The 22012-nt window shown below is 35.5% G+C and overlaps 1 protein-coding gene across 8 annotated transcripts in view; it reads right to left on the reverse strand.

Moving 5' to 3' along the window:
- Positions 1 to 2006: 2006 nt before the first annotated feature.
- The window catches only part of lrch1 (leucine-rich repeats and calponin homology (CH) domain containing 1), a 64341-nt gene continuing 44335 nt past the window's right edge, over positions 2007 to 22012 (reverse strand). The window contains exons 14-21 of one of the 8 annotated variants that reach the window (XM_083537736.1): positions 20592 to 20705; positions 16838 to 16891; positions 16455 to 16509; positions 15148 to 15231; positions 11763 to 11872; positions 11479 to 11616; positions 11311 to 11388; positions 2007 to 2720 (exon numbers count right to left, since the gene is read on the reverse strand). In XM_083537736.1, coding sequence (XP_083393862.1) covers positions 2625 to 2720; positions 11311 to 11388; positions 11479 to 11616; positions 11763 to 11872; positions 15148 to 15231; positions 16455 to 16509; positions 16838 to 16891; positions 20592 to 20705 — 729 coding nt within the window. In that variant the 3' untranslated portion in view covers positions 2007 to 2624. Of the gene's footprint in view, positions 6771 to 11310; positions 11389 to 11478; positions 11617 to 11762; positions 11873 to 15147; positions 15232 to 16454; positions 16510 to 16837; positions 16892 to 20591; positions 20706 to 22012 lie in introns of all 8 variants that reach the window. The other 7 variants (XM_083537733.1, XM_083537734.1, XM_083537739.1 and 4 more) reach the window with 7 other exon arrangements.

Consider the following 22012-nt stretch of genomic DNA (forward strand, 5'->3'; position numbering starts at 1 on the left):
TTTCCCTACACGACTTTAGTTCCTCCCTGCAACTGATTTCTAATTTAAAAAAAAGTAAACAACTCTCATAATTTTGGTTTTATCCTGATATATTCGACCTCAAATTATATGTATATATGATTATCATTTATTTTATTTTTTTTTGGGGGGGGGGGGGGGGGGGGAATAAGCTTGAAATGCAGCAGCAGAGATAATGCTAGTAGCCTGCTAGTAAAATCTTAGCATATGACATTTAAAGCAATCAAGAAACGTTCACATTAGTGCGTTAATTTGTGGTAAACTAGATGCTTTAGAAGCTTTACATAACTACAAGTATTATTCATCGGAAACAAAAAGAAAGACAGAGCCCACATGCCCACAAACATTCTAAATGATTCCCACTCTCACAGGAACAGATGTGCACATATCCCAAACGTACACAATCTAGTTTGCTGTACATGTTACTCTGTTTCACCCCAATCAACATTTTAGATTTATAAATAATTTAGTTGTCAGTTAATAATTATTCAACATTGCACAAATACTTAAAAATGTGATTGACTCAAGCAGAAAAAAGACAAATAGTCATATATTTTGTGGTCTACTGAGCTCACACCTGCCCTGAGACACCCAAAAGCTGTGTTTGTGTACAACATTAATGAGCCGTTCATGTCCTCATGTTTGTTTATTAATGAATGTGATCGAATGAATCATTTGAGCGAATGATTTTTCGTTTCTGTACATATACCGATTGATAATTTTCGCTCACTTCAGTCCTGCCCATGTAAAGCTATGAAATCAGCATGCCTATTACTGTACGAGACTTTGTGCTGATTCTGCACAAACCGGGTCATGTTGTTTAATACAAACTGAAGGAACTATTCTATGAACGAAATTACTGACCAAGACGTTTATTCAGTTCGGCTGTGAGAATTACTGGTTCAACATATTTAGCACTCTGGAAAATCTGAATGTCTGATTATGTAATGATTGATGACGTTACACAATAAACACCACGCCGACTAATGTAACGTGGCATTGCACAGCATTAGCCGCTATACATAAAAGTGCAAAAATGACAACTATTTTTAAAAGATTATCATAACATCAAAAATCATACACATATGTAAAAAGAAATGTTTATAACATGCATGTCCACTCTCCTAAAACTAGCCTGCAGTAATGTATTATATAGGAAAAGTCAATGAACTGATCATTTTGGTGAACAGCATCAAAAGATTCGAATCACTGGGATGAATTGAATATACCACCGCTAGTGCTTAATGCTCACAAATACAACCTGACAAGGGTTTAAAGGCGGCCATTGTTTTGGTGAGGGAATAATATTTTTTTTTATCAAGTTTATTAATACATTTTTGTTTGGAAACGTGTTTGGAATCACTTTTTTTTTTTTTTTTTTTATACACACGGTGCTTTTTAACCTTTTGACGTTTTATTTAAATCATTCCCAAAAATACTTTGCCTCATGAATATCAAATAATTGCAAACACAACAAAAAAAATATTTGTTAAATATGTGTGTGTGGTGGAGATAAGAGCTCTGAATGTTCTACAATGCCTGATGATTTTGAAGAGTAGATGGTAAGGGATCTGAGACCATTGCTCAATACAAAATCTCCAGATCCTTCAAAAGTCCACACTGGAGGACTCTCCCCTTTAGTTCCCTCCACAGGTTTTCAATGGGGTTAAAGTCAGAGGAAAGAGATGGGCAAAGCAGGACCTACATCTGCTGGTTGGTAAACCATCTTTGTGTTGATTTTAATGTATGTTCTGGATTACTGCTGGATGATCTAACCATTGTGATCGTTGGGAATTTGGTATATTTTACCTCATGTTTATACTCCTGATGAACAAGAAGTTGTGGTTGATCAATTTCCTGTTTCAAATGACATAAATGTATGAAAGAAATATATATAAATATCAGTGGGGAAAAAAAAAACATCAAATATATTTTACTCGCATGAATTTACAGGGGTGCCAGAAATAGCGAAATATATTAAACAAAGATTTATTTTTTATATAAAATTGTGTTATTCAATTTCTTATATCCATGAGATTATTTGTGTTTGTTTAACAAAAGATTTAAGAATTAAAAAAAATTCCACAGCCTTCTTTACTCATATATTCAACAAGAGCAAAGGGCTAATAAGTAGTTCCAATATTCCAAAGACATACAGACACATCCCAGAGGTCTTTTTTCAGTTTGGTTTAGTTATGTAACAACATTATCTTATTTCACACAGGAGTGTACTGATGAAGTCACTATTAAGATGAAGCATTCAGAATAAGGTGTTAAGTATTAAACCTGTGTTAGGATTGTAAATACACACCATATGATCCATATACACAAGAGTTAAATACAATAAGCCAAAGGCGACTTGGCTTAGTTTGGAAATGATATGTAGGATAAAAAAAAAAAAAAAAATATTTAAAACGGAGTACAAATTTATTGGACCAAGAGCATTAAAAAGTCTACTATTTCTTAATAAATAGGTATTAAATAAGGAATGTTTTATCCATTTGTTCATGTTTGGATTCTAAGACTAATAAAAGTCGCCAGGTAAACAAGTGTGTGTATATGATGGAGAGAAAGTAATGAGATTAAGGTTCACATGAAGAGGTTTGTCACACCAAGGCCTCGTCCAGCAGAGCCTGAACAGTGATCCCCACTTTCACTAGTCCCTTTTCCTCCAGAATGTGATGAGGGAGACACAGTTTGTCCTGTAGAGAGCATGGCAGAGAAGGATGCAGAGAGAGACAGAATAAGACAAAATGGAAAAAAGAGACACAAATAAGTAATACACTTGGAAGATAATTATATACTTAGATTCTTACACAATAATGAGTGGGAAAGAGTCATTCTTAATATTTCTGTCTCATGTTATTATTAACATTTGAAAATACCAAGAAAATGATTTCATTACGTTTCTTTTCATCTAGTTTTGTGAATGACCACCTTAAACCTTTTTAATTGTTCCAAGGTGCTTTACTACTTCCCTTGAATTCTCAATGCTAAACTACTGGGCTTTTTTTTGGTTTTTTCTTTAAATAAAGAAAAAAAATACTAAAATGTATTGTTATTTATTATTACTAACTATTTGCATTGGTCTTTAAATAAAATTTAACTCTTTAACAAACACTTTGCAGTTAATACAAAATATACTGTACCAATCAAAAGTTTTAGAACACACCGTTTTTTTTCCAGTTTTAATTAACATTTAAGCAGTTTAAGTCCAGTGAATAACCTGAAATGGTACAAAGGTAAGCAGCAAACTCAGATGATAAAATGCTGGTTACCAAAAGCTTTATCAAAGTTTTCAGGGAAAAGTAACAAGTTAACAACTTATAGCTGCAATGGAATTATTAAAAAGCCTTAAAAGATGCTTAAAGTGTCCTAAGTTGTTTGATTATTAAAAAAATAAAAATAAAAAAAAAAGTTTAATACCCCCTCTTAAACAACAGTATTGTTCTGTAGGAAGTAGTATATTGCTCTTATACTGGCAAGAAAGTATTCAAGTTTGAGGTGTTCTAAAAATTTATTTAGGGGTCCAGGCACCACATGTTCAGTGCCCCTTTTATGACCACATCTACCTATAGAGGTACAATATAGAGGAACCCAATAGCGATAGCAGCAGGAAAATTGTAACTGTAAGGGGTCCAAGCACTAAATCACTGCACTGCTCATACTGGTCAAGGCACCAATTTGATGCTATCGAAGTATCTGATGGCTTCTGTATAGTTTCAAGTGTTCAAACACCAAAAGGGTTTAATAGCTCACCAGAATAGTAAAAAAAAAAAAAAAAAAAAAAAAAAAAAGTCAGAAAAACCAAGTGGTGGTGGTAATAATAAATATTTTTTTATAGCATAGTATTTTTTTATTGGTTGACTAAGAAATTTAAATTTGGCAAAATTCAGGATTATGGGAAAGGCGTACAAAATTTGAAATACAATTCTAACCCTAACCCATACATTGTTCTTCGATGTATAAAAATGATTTACTTTTGCTCACTATTTTTCCCAGACCAACATATGACTCGACACCCTCCAAAAAACTGAAACCCACGCATGAGAAGAACCTTAACCGTTTACATTTATTACCTGTTTACAGTCTCACAGAACCTTAAAAAACATTATAGATAAATATAGAACTGTGTCAAACCATCAGCATGAAAACAAGACAGAAACAAAGCAAATCAAATCCCTCCTGTAGCAAGGATGATCTCTCACACGGATTTATTTTGTCACTACTCTAAATCCAAAAATAGTGTTTTTATTAACTTGCTGAGCCGTAAGAGCTCTAGTCATAATGTAAAGCAATCATGAAAAACTGTTTTCCTTATTCAAGATTTACATACACATTCACAAAGTGCAAATTCTCATGGAATCAGATAATCTAGATCAATGCTTAGCATACACATTTTTATCACACCTCTGACTACATCCGCTCATGACAATGCTAGTAGCTGTTCCTCACAAAAGTTTGATAAGGGATCAGGGTAAAATCCCAATTTGTACACACTCAGCACGCCTTTTCCCAATAGCACGTAGTAAAACTAGAAAATATAACGTAAAACAATTAAAATACCGAAGACAAAAGAAAAACAAAACAAAGAAAAACAATTATTTAAATTTGCCTATCTGTACTACTGTTAATGAAACTGCATGAATATGCTAGCTATTAGCAAACTAGTGCTTGCAGGTAAATATGACTTATGTACAATTTAAACAGAATAGAATACAATAGAAATTCACAAAATCACTTTAACTCCATAGTTGCTGCTATAGGGATTACACTACTTGTGTATTTGTCACAGTTAATTTATAAGGGAAAGCTGGCAAAGATGCAATCATACACGTTTTAAACCAGACAGTATGCTTCTGAATGAGTGCTATAAGTTAGATTAGCCCTTCAATAAAAACACTAATGGTACCATTACATGATATTGCACATCTGAATCATGTTTGAAATGTACATACATTGGTAAAGACCTGAAAGCAGCATTAGTATCCACCCTTCTTGTTTATGTGTATTATTCCTGGACACAATCAGAAATGTGTGCAGTGTAAAAAAGTTGGCATATGGATCAAAAACTAAACAGGTAATTTAGGGAGAATAAAATGACTGTAGGAAGTCCATTTATCACTTGCGTATGATTTGTTAGATGTTCATGTGTATGTGGGTGTATGTTCACAGTTGAGCGTGTGAGTCAAATGACTCGAATTTTGCAGGTTTTCAACACATCTTAAAAGTAGCCCATAGGCCAATGCTTTACTGACCAATAATTATAATTTTTTTTACTTTTGCATTTTTGCACTAAAGAAATAAGTACTACAGTATGACAGTTAAGTATGAAATACATGCTAGTACTAACGCTGTGCTAATACAGAATTCTGAAATAATGACATCCTTTAAAAACATCAAACTGACTTCTGAATTAGCAAATGTGGTTCCTGGCATGTAGGTACGTTGCTTGTATGTAAACTTGATGTTCACATGTAAAACAGATGTGAATGTAAACATTACTAAATGTATGTGATCATAACTGAACTATATAACTGAAAACTGTAACAGTTTTTGCTTCCAACTCTAGACTCATTTGGAATTACAAATGGGCGTTTGGAATTGTGCTCATTTTGTTTTAATAATCTCTAGATCAAGGTCATATATCGTTTTACCGCCTTTTTTTTAAAAACTATAATGTAAAGATATTATCATGTCTCTCTTACAACCTCTCATTTCTCTCATCTATACCTGTGCATGAGAAAGAGGATTGGCCGCTGTGCCTGTCAGTCATAATAAATCACACTATAGCGTTAATATATCTCTGATTTGGATCAGAACCTGTATCAATAATGCGTTCATCCACTATTTAAGTAAAGCACGGAATTGTCTATCAAGATAGACACACTTCCACTTCAATGAGCAGTTATATAAAAGAGAATTATGAATATTTCTAATGGTCATAATACACTGACAGAAAACGCATTTGTAAGCTAATGAAAGTAAAGATAGGATTTGTGGAGAATTGACTGGCCACACAAGCTTCCATTTTAAACCAGTGTTTAAAACCACAATAATTACCTTATATAAGAGTCTGGATCGTTTGCAGTGCCTATTTTAATTTCATTTCTCCTTGATTGTGACATGTAAAATGTTAAACATGTCGAATGTAAAAACGTTTAAATTCCACACTTTTTATTCAATGTAAAATTGAAGAAATCTTAATCGTTAGCGATATCATGATGACCCTCAGTTGCAAATGTTTCGACAAAACGCTTCTAAGCAAATTACACTCAAAGATTCTGGAAAAAGACAATCTCTTATTGTGATTTACTGAATTAGATGGGTTATTGTTTATGAATAAAAATGAAGCCTGCTGCTATGCCTGTATGAACGGAAAATATGTTGGGTGGATATATAAATGGTGTAAATTCATGCGCTCTCCACAGATTGTGTATTAAGTACATGTATGTCTGTGTAAGAATGTGTTATGTCAGTTCGCTCCAGGTGTAGGCCCCAAACAGAAGCAGTAGGCAGAACAGATGCACCAGACTTGAGCCAATCAGATCCCAGATATGCCAGGGAGAAGACTGTTCCTGACAGGGACTATGGTCCCCGCTTTCCACTTTTTCTCTTTCCTCCGTTCCGCCATCCATTCCTCGATCTTTGTCTTTTAAAGCCTTGTTCTCCAGTGACACCAGGGCTCGGACCGTGCCCCGGACCGGCCGCAGCGAACACTGAAGTATGTCGTATGGCGAACATAGAGATGACTGAGAGCGGAAAAAGAGAGAGAGAGATGTGGAGGGAGGGATTGGAGAAAAGGGAAAGGAAAATTTGGCAAAAAGGGAAATAGAAAAAATAGAAAAAAAAACAAAAAAAAAAAAACAATAGAGACAGGTGGAGGATGTTAAAGAGAAAAGAAATGAAAGAATAAGAGCAGAAGGAGAAGAGTCATCGCAAGGTCAACAGGGATTAAAATAGATGTGGGTTTGGTAGTGTCAGAACGTTTAAACTGTTTCAGGTTCAAATAATAACTTTGAGAATGTTGCTACAAATGTAAAGCAGCTGAACATTGTTTTACTGTTTTGTTCGCCATTTGCAGGATGTCAGAACTTTCAGCAGGGCTGATGGTACAGTATGAGAGCAGGAGCAGATGATCACAAATGAGAGTAGAAGCAAATACATCGAACTAAAGCCAACAATCTTTAGACATGTGCTTGTATTCGAAAGCATGGCCAATTTCTTATGCACTAGCCTGTAGCTTTTTTTTATGGGGCAGCAATAATTCATAAATTAGTATCAACACTTCTATACAATGTCTTAGAGATGCATAATAGTACATCATTACCACAGCACCAAGGTTAATATAGTCATAACTAAATATTAGGCTAAAAGATGCAATCCCCTACCTGAGGGTTGAATGCTGATCAATTATTAAATACTTGTGGAAAAGAAATCAATGGTATCAGTCATACTTGTGTGTGTTGAGTAGAAGTGGCTCTTGATATGGAAGAAGACTGATTGAGGGGCTGTAAGTAAAAACTGTTTTCAAAATGTTTGAATATCGTTGTTGGTGTCTCACTTAAACAACAGCAGCAGTTCAAGGCAAGAAATTTTTTTTAAAAGTCAAATATCTACATTAAATCAAATCAGTCGTTCCATTTTATTTATGAGTGACTAAAAACGTAACTAGTCAAGGTGTAGAGCAAACCACCAATCAATGCAGAGTGCGCGTTGCGTTTGAAACTTGCTTTGATTGCCACGTGGCAGTGGTGGATTTAGGCATAGGGTGGCATCTTGCCAGGGGATACACAGGGCATCCACAGAAAGAAAGACGGTCGTGCCAAATATTATATCATGTCACGGTCGATGAACCTGGTCGGGACTCTGAGTGTGCCTGGAGAAGTTCCCTCACTCATACACTCAGAAAGAAGAGGAGAGGCTTGGGTGACGTCACCTCAGCAGTCAGGGTTTTGAGGGGGAGAACTGACAAGACCTGGGAGTGACGTCACGCCAGTAAGAAGAGCTGAATCCAAATTAAAATGATGGATGACAAAAATGGCCCAAACCCTCAGGAGCCCAATTTACAAAAAAGCTAGTTTAAAAGGCTAATTGAAAATACATATATTATAAGGATAGAGATATTGTATGTATCTTATAGCTACAAATAGCCAAGGAGTTGTATGGTTCTTGGTTCTATTAGGTTGATCAATTGTGCACAGTAACATAAATAAGAGAGGAGCTTTTCAAAGCTAAAACTAATCAATGGGGGAAATGTTGCCGCTTAGTGGTATCTACTAGCACAAACATACAGTTCAGCATCAGTTCAAAATCAAGCAGAACATTTCGAGAGGAATAAACGATGGGAGAAACTCCTCACTTTAACTTGCCACAGCACCCGTGGCCTTATTTAAAATATCTCTGAAGTTGGCGAAAATAAGATTTTCAGCTCATGATAATTTATTAGATATTAATCAGTGTTTAACTCATTAATATTATTCTAATAAGAGATCAGTGCTCTAAAAGTAACAGAGTCTTTTCACATGAACTGAGTTGAGTATGCAGAGTCGTGATTAAAATGATAAGACATTATAGCCATAATAAATCATAGTACTTGTATACTAGAGCAGTGGTCCCCAACCCCCGGGCACCGGTCCGTGGGTCAACTGGTACCGGGCCGCACAGAAAGAACACATAACTTACATTAATTCCGTTTTATTTATTATCTATTTCTGACTGACGTTTTATTTTAGAAAATTACCGGATTTCCTCTGCCACATCTGTCTATGACTCACTCATGATGCCTCGGTCACATGTCTCACCTCCATCCACTACCTTTTTAAAGCAGCTGCTCCAACCGCTAACACATAATACATTACCGCTAAATTGTAAACCCCAAGCTAGCAAAATTAACAACAAACACAGTGGATTCACGATTATTATTAATATATTTAGAAAATACCAGTCGTATCATTTTATTTTGTTGTATTCATCTGCCACACACTAGCCGGTCCGTGAAAGTATTGTCTGGCATTAAACCGGTCCGTGGCGCAAAAAACGTTGGGGACCGCTGTACTAGAGTACATTTGAAAGCAAATTATTTTGCGCTTTTACTTTTGCTGGAGTAATATTTTACCTAGTGTATCGCTACTGTTACTCAAGTACATGCTTTGTGGTGATAAACTAATCTCTCAAACATTCAAAGATTAATCCAAAATATATAAACTCATGCTAAGTTTTTAGGATGTACTTCTGAGCACTGCCACCAGGTGGTGCTGGAGTGATAAAAAGTTCAAACTATTAAAATTAAACCAGAATTCAGCTCTCTGTTAGGGAGGGAAATGTTAGTCAGGATTCTTTTTTTCCAGGTTTGAATTGAAGTGCTTGTGTATAACACAGTGGCCCAAATGCCCTTGAAGTTTCATAGAAATCTGGCAGATTTGTGAGCTACACACTGATTTCCTACTGTGAATGGAGAATGCTGGAACACCACTGTATATCTGTTTTGTAGGGCTGCATTATATTGAGAGAAAATGTGGTGACGTGTTAAATACTACAATATGGTAAATATTAATGTTATAAGTGTATAAAATAAAGTTAAATAATTTTTATTATTATTACTACTACAGATTTAAAAAATAAAAAAGATAACCAACCTAAATGTTGTATGCTCTTTTGAGGAGAAAATCACTATCATTAACTTCTGACAATAAACAGAAACTCACAAGGGAAAAAAACATTATAAAAAAAATAAAATAAATAAATAAATGGCTAGAACACATCTAACAGCTGGTAAAGATACCCTGTATCCACATGTATTACATAATGCTTTATGTTGCAAGAGTATAAATAATCAAAATAATCAATAAATGAGTTTGTTGCAGTGGCAAGAAGCTAATCAGAACTTGTTTCCAGAACAATTTGTTGGCTACTGACAATTAAAGTTAGCGTCAAGCTAGTTTGTCCCACCCACTCCTGGCAAAAGGCGAACAAAGGTATTTGTGCAAGAAAAGAATCAGCCACTGAGAGTGTGAGGAATGATTTTGCTTGTGCATACAAATTTTCCTCATGTGCCAGAGCTAGTACTGCATACACAGTATATCTTGCACGTTGTTTCGTTGCAATTTACATTTACACTCTCAATGCAGGAGCTTCAATAATGCGCCCAGATTTCTGGCACAGATCTGCTGCCATATACACCACAAATAACGGTCTTGTGCCCGTTCTATTCTCTGCTATCTGCATCACCCTTATTTTGACTTTTCATAAGTCTTTGACATTAAAATAAAGTATTAAAATAAATCATTTATTGCAAGCATTTCCAAAATGCATATCATAATCTGTAAAATTGTAATTTTTTTGCATTATTTAGATTCCATAACACACACACACACACACACACACACACACACACACACACACACACACACACACACACACACACACACACACACACACACACACACACACACACACACACACACACACACACACACACACACACACACACACACAAGCACAAGGTGAGAGATTGAAAGAGCCCAAAGCCATGACAATGAAATGATATTTAATAAACTATGTGCTAACATTCAACATTTGTATTGCAATCATTACCCACTGTTTTATTATAATTATTTTTTTTACAAAACTAAAATATACAATTTACTACAATTTACATTACATTTGCATACCAATTACATTACATTACGTTCACTCTGTGTCATGTTTCTAAATCTGGTACTCTTTCTCATTTCCTTGGACAGAGTGGTAGGTATGCTTTTACACCGACACGGTGATATTTATTTTATATATCTTATCATACAACTATCTATCTGCACATTTAGACAAAAACACACTGATAAGAAAGCATTGTGACTTCAGGGTCATCCCAGATCTGCAATTAGAGCATTTCCCCTTTCATAGTCAGATGTCAGTGTGTGTTAGAGCTTATGGGGTGAAGGTTTATTTTTTGTTGTGTGGCTTAAGAACCTTAAAATAAATCTGAGCTGCTGTGGGTTTTAGAGGTTATTAAGTACAGAATATATTCCTTTATAATCTTTAATTTTTCTATTACCCCACCTTCACTGTCATTTAAATAGCAATTTTCCTAGTAATAGGCGTGTGTGTGTGTGTGTGTGTGTGTGTGTGTGTGTGTGTGTGTATGTGTGTGTGCACATGGGTGGATCAGCTTTTAAAAGCTTACTTGTGATTCTGTTCTAAAATTGCAACATGTTTAAACAAAGCTTGTGATAATAGTGCAAACCATGCAACCTCTCTGTTATTCTCTTTACAGGAAATAATGTCACTCACCTCAGGAACACCAATCTTCCTGCAAGCGTCCAGGAAGTTCTCAACATTCCGGCGGCATTTAGCCATACTGAGCTTTGGCTAAATAGAAAAAAAAAAGATTAAAAAACAAGATAAATAATCCAAAAATTGTCAAAGAGGATGCTTTAAATACTCTTCAGAGTAACGCACTACTGCTGGAGATGGAACATGGATGCTAACGACCGAGCGCGGTCTAACGTGATTGGCTAGATGACAGAGCACCACCCCGTCCATGAGCGAGGAGCCAAGATCTTCAGGAAGCACAACCTTCAGTCTGCTCTCAATGCACTGAACAGGATACACACACACACAAAATAAATTTAACAATGTGTAAAAATTGGTGTATTTAATGAGTCAGTTTATATATATATGTGTGTGTGTGTGTGTGTGTGTGTGTGTGTGTGTGTGTGTGTGTGTGATGCATGCTTTGTCACCTCTCGTAGCTGCTCCATGAGTTCCAGCTCCTCTCTAAGCTGTTCCATCTTCCTCCTCATGGTGAATTGAGGATCCACTGACTCCAGACTCTTAGGGGTTCTCAGGTAAACTGTCAAAAGGCAGAAAACAGTCAGACATGTATGCACAAAACATTGTCATTTCAAGAAAAGTGAAAGCTTTTCAAAAGCTGACAAATCTTGCATCACCATTAGCAGCGGGTTATCTTGGGGGATAAAAAGTTCAGCTATTCTCATGAATAGTATGGAACATTTACGAATATACACACTAACCGATTATCACAGTCCTATCTGTTACGTCATCATTTACTTACCTTATTGTAAAAACAAAGATGTTATGCAATTTTATAAAGTCATATTTTTTTTCCCACAATAAAAATTGTACTATTTTAAGGAAAAAATGGAGTAATTCTAACTTTGCAAGACATCGGTGAAACAAATGGCTAAAAAAATGCTAAAAAAAGAAACAGCTGAAAACACATTTTGCCACTAATTATGTTAACTGGCAACAGGTCACTAAAATGATTGGGGATAAAGCGAGTATCTTTGAGAGGCAGAGCAGTCAAATCAGCTCCAGAAATCACTGTCTGGGAACATAGCTCGCCTGTGACATCCACAAACGCAAATTAAAGCTCTATCATGCGAAGAAGCAATATGTAAACATGGTCCAGAAATTTCTCTGGACCAAAGTTCATTTAAAATTGACTGGGGCGAAGTGGAATGTGGTAAGACGAAATGGAAATTTCAATTCTTTTGGAAACCATTGACATCACTTCTTTCGGACTAAAGAAAAGAGGGACTAGCCGGCTTGTTATCGATGCTCAGTTTAAAAGCTGCACCTCTGCTGGGTATGGGGTGGATTAGTGCCTATGTAAAGTGGCAGCTTGCACAACTAGAAATGCACCATTAATGCTACAAGGTATATACAGCTGTTAGAACAACATATTTCCATCCTTTTTCAGGGAAGGCCCTGAATATTTCAACGAGAAAATAAACTGCACTCTGCATTTATTACAAAAGCTTCGTATTAGAAGATGAATGAAAACATGACAACGAAGACCCAGATCATATATGGACCATTGTTAAAGAAAAGGGGATGCTACACAGTGATAAGCATGGCCCTGTCCAAATGTTTTGAGATGTGTTGAAATCCAAATGACCCTTTTTTTTTTTTTTTTTTTTTTTTAAATGGTCCATTTCCTCAGTTTACACATTTGGTTTCTGTTTTCTATTGTGAATAAAGTTTGAAGAAATAAGTTTGCCAATAAGAATAAACCCGCACTCTCCTTATTTTTCCGACTGTAATTAGTGAGGCGTGAAGATGAAATGAAATGAAACAAGGAAGAAGTGTCTTTAGCCAAGTATGCTGGCAACAGGCCAAAGATCAAACCATAAAACCATGACACAGAATACAAAAGCTAAGAGAAGGATATACTGCAAGACCTTGCCAGGTCTTACTACACAACAAGTGAGGTGATGTATCTCTGTTCATATTCCTTTCTGACTTAAAACGAAACTTGCTTATGTTTGATAACTGTGTGAGAAGGAGTGTAGTGCTGGAGCAAAAGGGAGGGCTGGGAAAAGAGGAGCTAAATGCTTTCTAAGCAAGAAATTTTAGAGATGGAAGGAAGGATAAGTAGAGTGAAGAATAGGACAACGTTGCTCTAATGCTCTGCAGAGGAAATCTGGATCATTTAAACTCAGCCAAGCGCAGCCTCTTTTTGAAAGTGCAACATAAAGATAAAAATCTCATGACTGAACTGCTTGTCTATGTGTGTGTGTGTGTGTGTGTGTGTGTGTGTGTGTGTGTGTGTGTGTGTGTGTGTGTGTGTGTGTGTGTGTGTGTGTGTAGGCTATGAGTGGTTGCCCTAAAATAATACCCCTCAAATATGGCCTTGAAAAAGAGGCCAAGGCTAAAAATAAAAAAAGGAGAGCACGTTCTGTTTCATGCAGAACATCACAGATCTCTCTCTTCAATTTATTTATCAAGCTATATTTACCTTGAAGATTCAGAAATCTGCTATACTTATAGCCCTTTTGATCACATCTTGCGTTTATTCATAAATCAAGTCACATACGTCCAAAAACATTTAAGGTATTTTTAAATAGGTATTTTTGATTAGAGCTGTGGATGAGGGAAAAAAAAAAAAAAGAAAAATACTGCAAAGTGCACAAATTTGTCCTTCTGGTGAAAACATTTAAGACATCTAACCTCATTTCTATCTTTTAAACCGGCAACAACATGCTTATGTGAAGTTGGAGGCGTTTATGTATTCATGTAGTCTTTCTTTTTTCCTCAGAATGTTTTCTGTGGACACTCAGTCCCTCCCCCTTTCTTGAATGCAGCAGGACTATAAATATACACAGCACAGTTAAAAGCAGCCTTTCCACATTTTTTAAGAAACATTGCTTCCTCTTAACTGTGTGCGTGTCTGTGTTTGCCTCACCATAGCCAACTATCTCATTTTTATGCAAGTTTAGAAAGAAACACACAAGAAAATAAAAAAATAAAATAAAATAAAATCAGCTTCTGTGATAAAACATTTGCATTTATAAGGGATGAAACACTTGTATGTTGTATGATGAGCACTGAGGAGAAGCTAAGTTAAGCAATATTCACACATGTAGCAGCACACAGTGACCACTGATGACCAGATGTGGGCATGTCTAGAGGGTTACGCTTTGAGAAAGGCTTAACCTTTTGCAACTATGTTGCAACTTGGTGAATCTACTACCAATAAGAGTGAAGATGGTGAAACTAAAATGTGATCTGTCTCTTTAGTTAGATTAGTCACACTGACAACTACAAAAGTAGGAACGTCGACTGGAGATTTCATAGTACGACGGCTTGTGTGGGAACTCAGAATTACTGTGGTTTCAACAGCATTAACAATCTTTTACCAGCTTCTATTTTTTCTCTTTTTCAAAAAACAGTGCCTGAGAAACTGTACTCGAGAAACAAAAGCATCCTCTGAAGATTTTCCTATTATGGAAAACTCCTTTCCCGTAAACAGTAAATAGCTAAATGATTCCTTACAAAAAAAAAAAAAAAAAAAAAACTTAAAACATATATCCTTTTGCGTTCATCTATTTCTTATTAGACCTGCAGTCACTGTTTGAGTCCCTGTGAGTGAGCTGTTACTATAGAAACACTGGTATTGGTACAAGGATATAAATACAATTTCGAGAGCAGCCAGAACTGCTGCTGCTCTAGAAAATCAGATTTTTTTTATCGAATCATTTGGATGCAAACGTTTCATTAGGAAATCATGAACAGAGAAAGTGATTGCATGGAAAATAATTAACTCAATTACTAATTGATTTCTTCTGTGGATTGCATTCAGATGGGACGATTTTGTTGACATACCACTGTGAAGAATGCATCCGTTAGGTGGCCTATTGAGTGTGTCTCTACTGATGGACAAAGGCAAGCAATGGACAAGGGGTGGAGCTACACACACACACACACGCACACACACACACACACACACACACACACACACACACACACACACACACACACACACACACACACACACACACACACACACACACACATTAAGTTGAATGCTAACATTAATTAGAGCTACGCATGAACAGTAAATGAGCAGCATTGCTAAAATAAATATATAAATGGTTAATGTTACCGGAAAAATACTGATCCCTCTCTTTATTCCTGACTAATTTATCCTGCAGCTGAGGACCTGTAAAGGGTTAAACTGAAGATTCCATTGAGTTCCCTTTTGAGTCTGGTTCCTCTCAAGGTTTCTTACTCATATCATCTCAGGAAATTTTTTGCTCATAATCTATTTATATATGTAAAGCTGCTTTGGGACAATGTCCATTGTTAGACATGCTATACATAAAAAAATTATTGCATTCAACTGAACAAAGCAGCAGAGAAGACACTTTGTAGCAGGAAGTGAAGTTTAACAATGATTTGTCTAGCCCTAGTCTTTGATGATTACTTAGTAAATGGATTTCTGACAAACTACTGCATACTGACTTTTCTAGTAAACAAAGTTTACATTATTAATATTTTATAGAAAATTAAAGTATGTAAAAATCACATTGCTCTTCTGTTATACTTATTTCTTATACAAATAATGATTACAAATATCACTGACGCCACATTTGTTGCTAATTTAAAAAAATATATACATTACTGCAAGTAGGAAATGAACAAGCTAAGCTGAAAAGAAGCAGTATTTCTTGTCTTTCTCATTATTTTAATAATTCTGCAAGCATCAACATTGATTGACTTGTTAAAAATAGTATGAAAATATTTGGAAATGGCTTGGGGTTCCAATGTAGGCTCATTTACCCCTGGATCAAGTAATAAATATTAATAATATCTTGGTTACAATACTTGGTTACAACACAACCTTTCTAACTTGGTGCTACAAATGGCTAAAAAGGAATATATTAAAATAATCTCCGATAATGAAAAATATGAACATATAATTAATATTTATGCATTTTCTAAAGCGTTAGACGTGTGTAGGGTTCTTATTAATAATAGCAATAATAATAACAATAATAACATTCCAGTCCATTCATTATTACAAAAACAGTGCAAATGTGTGTGTGTGTGTGTGTGTGTGTGTGTGTGTGTGTGTGTGTGTGTGTGTGTGTGTGTGTGTGTGTGTGTGTGCATGCACACATGGCCATCACCTGATCGGGGCTTCAATCCAAATGGTGGTGAAAGCACTGGACTCTGGACTTCACTCTAATATTCAGTCATTAAAATACATGACAAATTAACAGGCACTGTTTAATATTTTTAGCAGATTCCAACACAAACAGCATTTATTTTATATATATATATATATATATATATATATATATATATATATATATATATATATATATATATATATATATATATATATATATAATAAACATATTTGTATATTATAGAAAATTATTTCAGATTTGATCTGTAGAAGTCTGTAAAAAGTCTGTAAAATATTCTTAAAAAGCTCATCATCACCTAATAAAACTCAGAAATGTAGAAAGTAATGTTTGTGTATCTAAAACAGAAAAGATTTACTTACATTCTCTTCCATTGCTTGACCATCATCTGTCTTCTCCTCACTAATCATCTCACCCTGTCACACAAAATTACCAGAACAATGAAGAAAACCAGACACATACAGGGAACATGTACTTCATATTTAAAGTTGCTTTTAATCACAAAGCTGTACTCATTTATAAAATAAAGTGTGTGAAGAAGCACATAGAGCACCTGTTTTTGTCCTTATCATCTCACACTCTCAGCAGTTCTTACCCTTGGTAAATTTTTGCTTCCTGACTAAACATCAATTCTAGTAAGTATAGATTTTAGACATACTTATTCATAAAACACAAACATTATTTTTCTTTGTTGAGTATTAGAAGAGATATAGCATGTAAAAGGAGAACAGATAAAGAACAGCGTGCCGGTCCACGTGAAAACTAGGGTGGGCAATACAGACAAAAAGCGTGCCTATCCGCGAGTGAGACGGGCGAACGCTAGGTAAAGGCGACCTGATCCACGAGTGGGCACCGGCGGATGTCAGGTGGAACCAGTGAATATTTTACATTTCGTTATTGTTAAAGGCTATAATTTGCTGGTTATAATAGTTAATATAGTTTGTGCTTGGAAAGAAAGTTGAACTGGTCATCCCGCATTACACCAAGATTCCCAGATAGACTGTGAAGGGTGTGTTCATAACCAATAAAAAAAAAGTGCACCAGAATTTTGTCTTGAAGCAAACCAATATCTTCTGTGGATCAAGAAAAAGTCCCAGAGTCCCTGGTTCAATTGCATGGGTTACTTCCTTTGATCTTGTGTCAATATGTGTTTGATCTAGATTAAACTTCTGTCATCCAAAAACAGGAATCCGAGGCTATGATGGGTGCAGATTCACTGAAATTGAGTAGACTGGAAGTACACTATAAATAAACACTCATTCAAATCTAGGGGTTATCAGCACATGTGCCTACTGTCATGATTTGTGAAGAGAGGTAAAACTAACAAATCATGGAGAGAACCTGTTTGAATACCTTCCATAGAACTTAGCATTTTGAGTGTAAGGCAGCAAACACCACCCATGGTACAATGGGTACCTGGTGGCATACAAATAATTATCAGGTATTATCAGCTGCATTGCCACACAATGTACAATATGCTTACTAAATTGTTATAAAATAAACAATTGCTAGTTTTCTCTTGATCAAGGCTTCAAGAGACTGAATAAATGGAAGAATCTTGTATTGAAGTGTGAGCAGTTCTCCATTTACATCGACAAGCGCATGAGGGTATAAAATGTGAACGAGGCAACTAATGAAAATTAAAGTTACAAATGAAATCCAATGTTAAATATTGTTAAAAAATAGTGTAATATCTATATAACATAGCTTTAGGCATGGGCTTTCTCCCACACTTCAGTTATTTCATAATTCTACTTCCACTGTGAGTGTGATCTTAGCAAATAAACTACAATATAACTTCTGGTTTATTTATAATATGGCTTCATTTTTACAACATGGTATGAATCATACATTTCTAGTTACTATGCAACTGATTAAAATTCTTCTGAATTAATGCTCCAACTCTGCCAAGTACTGTAGGTAATATCAAAACATAAACACTGTTTAACGGAACAAGAGTCGAGTGACACTTCCTGATCTAAAACAAAAGGCCAGGTTGTTGTTGAAGATATAGACATAGCCAGGGACAACAAAACAAAAGGTGCAAGTGCTTACAGCTTTACTGGTTTTATTGCCAGTAATCTTTATGCAGTTCTGCTTAACACTGTACATTCTGAATCATCTCTGGATAATCATTATTGTATATAATTGTAATTCATAGTAAATCCTAGATTATCATCTTCATATCTATATATTATCTGTATATACATTGCGTATAACTTGTATACAGTTGTACATACAATTATCCTAATACATTTTGTTCTAATAGTTTATATGCGTAAAATGTAATTTATATATCACAGCAACCATTTGAGTAGATCTTCTCAAAGGACATTACTATAGAAATTTAACTTGGATATATTTTAGAGTAATCAATGTGCATCAATGTGCAGTACAGATTTACTGTCCTCTGAAAATAACTCAACATACAGACAAATATCTGGCAACAAAAGTGAGTACACCCTAAGTGATAGCAGCTGTACATCATGTAACCATGCAAAGCCTCATGTCCTATTCATCATGTTCATGTTTTTGTCTGCTTCACAGGGCCATACAAGTTTGTGTATCTTGTATTAGAGCAGTTAAGATTTGGTGCTTTGAGAACAATTCTCTCATACTGACCACTGAATGTTCAACATGGCATCCAATGGCAAAAACTCTATGAGGATCTGAGAATTAGAATTGTTGCTCTCCACAAAGATGGCCGAGGCTATTAGAAGATCTATAACAACCTAAAACTGAGTTACAGTACAGTGGCCAGGGTCATACAAAGATTTTCCAAGATGGGTTCCACTCAGAACAGGATTTGCAAAGGTCCATCAAAAGGTTAGGTCCTTGTGCTGTGGGGCAGGTGCTGGCTTAAAAAACAGACGCATTCGTGCTGCCAGCATTGCTTTAGAGTTTGCCGAAGTAGAAGGTCCACTTGCCAGTGCTCAGACCATACGCTGCACATGGCAACAAGTTAGAAGGAAGCCTTTTCTGGCTCACAAGAAAGCCGACAAACAGTTTACTGAAGACAACCTGTTCAAGAGCATGAATTACTGGAACCATATCCTGGGGTCTGATGAACTATAATAATAATAATAAACTTGTTTGGCTCATATGGTGTCCAGCATGCGTGGCTACGCCCTGGTATGTAGTATCAAGAAAATTGTGTTTTGACTACAGTGAAGCATGGTGGTGGTATCATCATGGTCTGGGGCTGCATGAGTGCTGCTGGTACTGAGGAGCTGCGGTTCATTTAGGGAAACATGGATTCCAACATGTATTGTGACATTCTAAAGCAGAACATGATGCCCTTCCTTTAGAAACTAAAATTATTGCTGAAATGTGACAGCTGTATCTATTAAATACTATTAAAATGTAGGTATTTTTCTTGAGTATTAACATTAGTATTTCTGGTAGAAATATTCAAAACGTGTTTCAAAAGATTAACTTTTGGTTTACTGGTGTGTTTTTTTAGGTGTTTTTGATTTCAACAGTGGTTTCTGCTTTTCTAGTCTAGAACAGAGGTCCCCAACCACTTAGTCATGACCGGGTACCGGGGCATGAAAGAATTGCCACTGGGTGGCAAGAATGTTTTTGGAAAAAATGTTTATAGATACTGTATTATTTATTTTTCCTTTTAAGAGCCACTATACAAATTTACATGTTGTATGATTTCAGAAAACATTATTTCCACACTTGCAACAGGTACAGCTAATTGTGAACATAAAAGCTCATAAAAGATCGCTTGAATTTTTCTTGTAAAGGTGGTAAAAACGGACCAAGTGATAGTAAAAATAGGACCAGTCAGCTAGTGACAAGAAAAAGAGGAAAAAATAAGCAGCATTTAATAGAAAATAAGATGATTTTTATCTAAAATATGGTTTTGCGTGGTTTCCAAACTCCATGTTTGTAATATGTGGAGATTAGCTAATGAGTCAGTAGAGACACAACTTGACATTTTCATGTAAATTAAATGAATAAATAAATGATTGCAGATTACCACACACCCCCTGGCCAGGAGTCCACAAAGATATTTTCAAAACAAAACTAGTCCAGGGTATACAAATGGTTGGAAACCCCTGATCTAGAAGACAGTTCTGCAGTTCTCCAAAAGGGTTATTGGATTACCTTTTGAGCCACATAGAAGGTATACTGCTGGCACGCAAGCTGCGCCTCCAGCCGTGCCCGTTTGAGTATATACTGCCTCTTCCTCTGGAACTCCCAGCCTTCATCCGGACCATCCTTCAATGACAAGGACACCTCACAACTCCTAACAGCTTAAGATCTTTTATAAAATGCAGCGCACGCCACACAAACGATCCACCACAAGAACAAACTGAACACACACTCCAAAAACAGCTAAGAAACAGAAACACAAGCTAGCATGGCTCAAGTCTAAATGTGTCAGTTAACAAGTGTGTTACACCAATACAGTCCGATCCCAAAGTAAAAGTCCACAACCAAAAGCTACTTATTAAAATAATAAAAAAAAAGGTTCTATTCACTTTATAAAGATTAATCCAAAATATATTCAGATAAATAAAGCTGTTAGTCAGTAATAGGGTGCCTGAAATCCTGTGTTTAATCACATTTAAAGTTGTGAAACATTAAACAACTTGTTCTTGTTCTTATTTATGTTCTGATATTCTTATTTACGTTCCATAAACAGTCTTTCTCTAAGAGAAATATGGCTAGTATTTTATATATATATAGTATTTTATATATGGCTATAATTTTATTGAGAAAGTATAAACTTTGTATTAAGACACATGAGAGAACTTACTGGTCATTACGTAAGGCAGACACTGGAGACTCCTTCCATAAATGCTAAAGGAATGTCTCATTATAGTAAATTTTAATATAATCAGTATTTTCATGGTTCGTAATCAAGTCACTGTCAATGAACTGTTACTATACAAAAAAAAAAGCAGACTTATAACCCACCAGTCCAAATAAATTTGCCAGTCTAGACCTTTTACATGTTTTACCTTCATATGACCTAGACCCTGTTTGGAACAATTCCCAAAACAAACTGCTTGTTACTGGGGTCAAATTGATGTGCTGATGGCTAAACCTGAAAACATAATGCATCCACCATGTATTTGCTTTGCAGCCAAACCGCTGTCTGAGCCATTCTGATTAATTAGACTTGAGAAACACTGTGATAGCTAAATAGATTGGAGTAGGGCCTTCTCCTAATGAATAAGTATAAGGTAAATGACAAATAGTATATTTTTCTGTGTTAAGCTTCATCCTCTACAATTCAGTTAATCAACCAATATTTTATATTCTGATTATGTTGAATGAGTCCAAACCGTGGAACAAATGAGCAGCTGGAGTCAGTTTAATCACCTTTCTGCTTTACAATAACTATAACCATAGTGACATACAGTTACAGTGCCTTGAACTTGAGTCTGCTATTATAAACATTTTCTAATGACCTTACTTAGCTAAAGGGATTTTTAGAAGTTTTTTTCAATGGCAACACATCTCTATATAATTTAGAATAAGCAGTGGTAAAATAAAATATCTAACTTGACCAAATTAGT

The sequence above is a fragment of the Silurus aristotelis genome (genome assembly GCF_946808225.1).
Source record: "Silurus aristotelis genome assembly, chromosome: 3".
NCBI lineage: Eukaryota > Metazoa > Chordata > Actinopteri > Siluriformes > Siluridae > Silurus > Silurus aristotelis.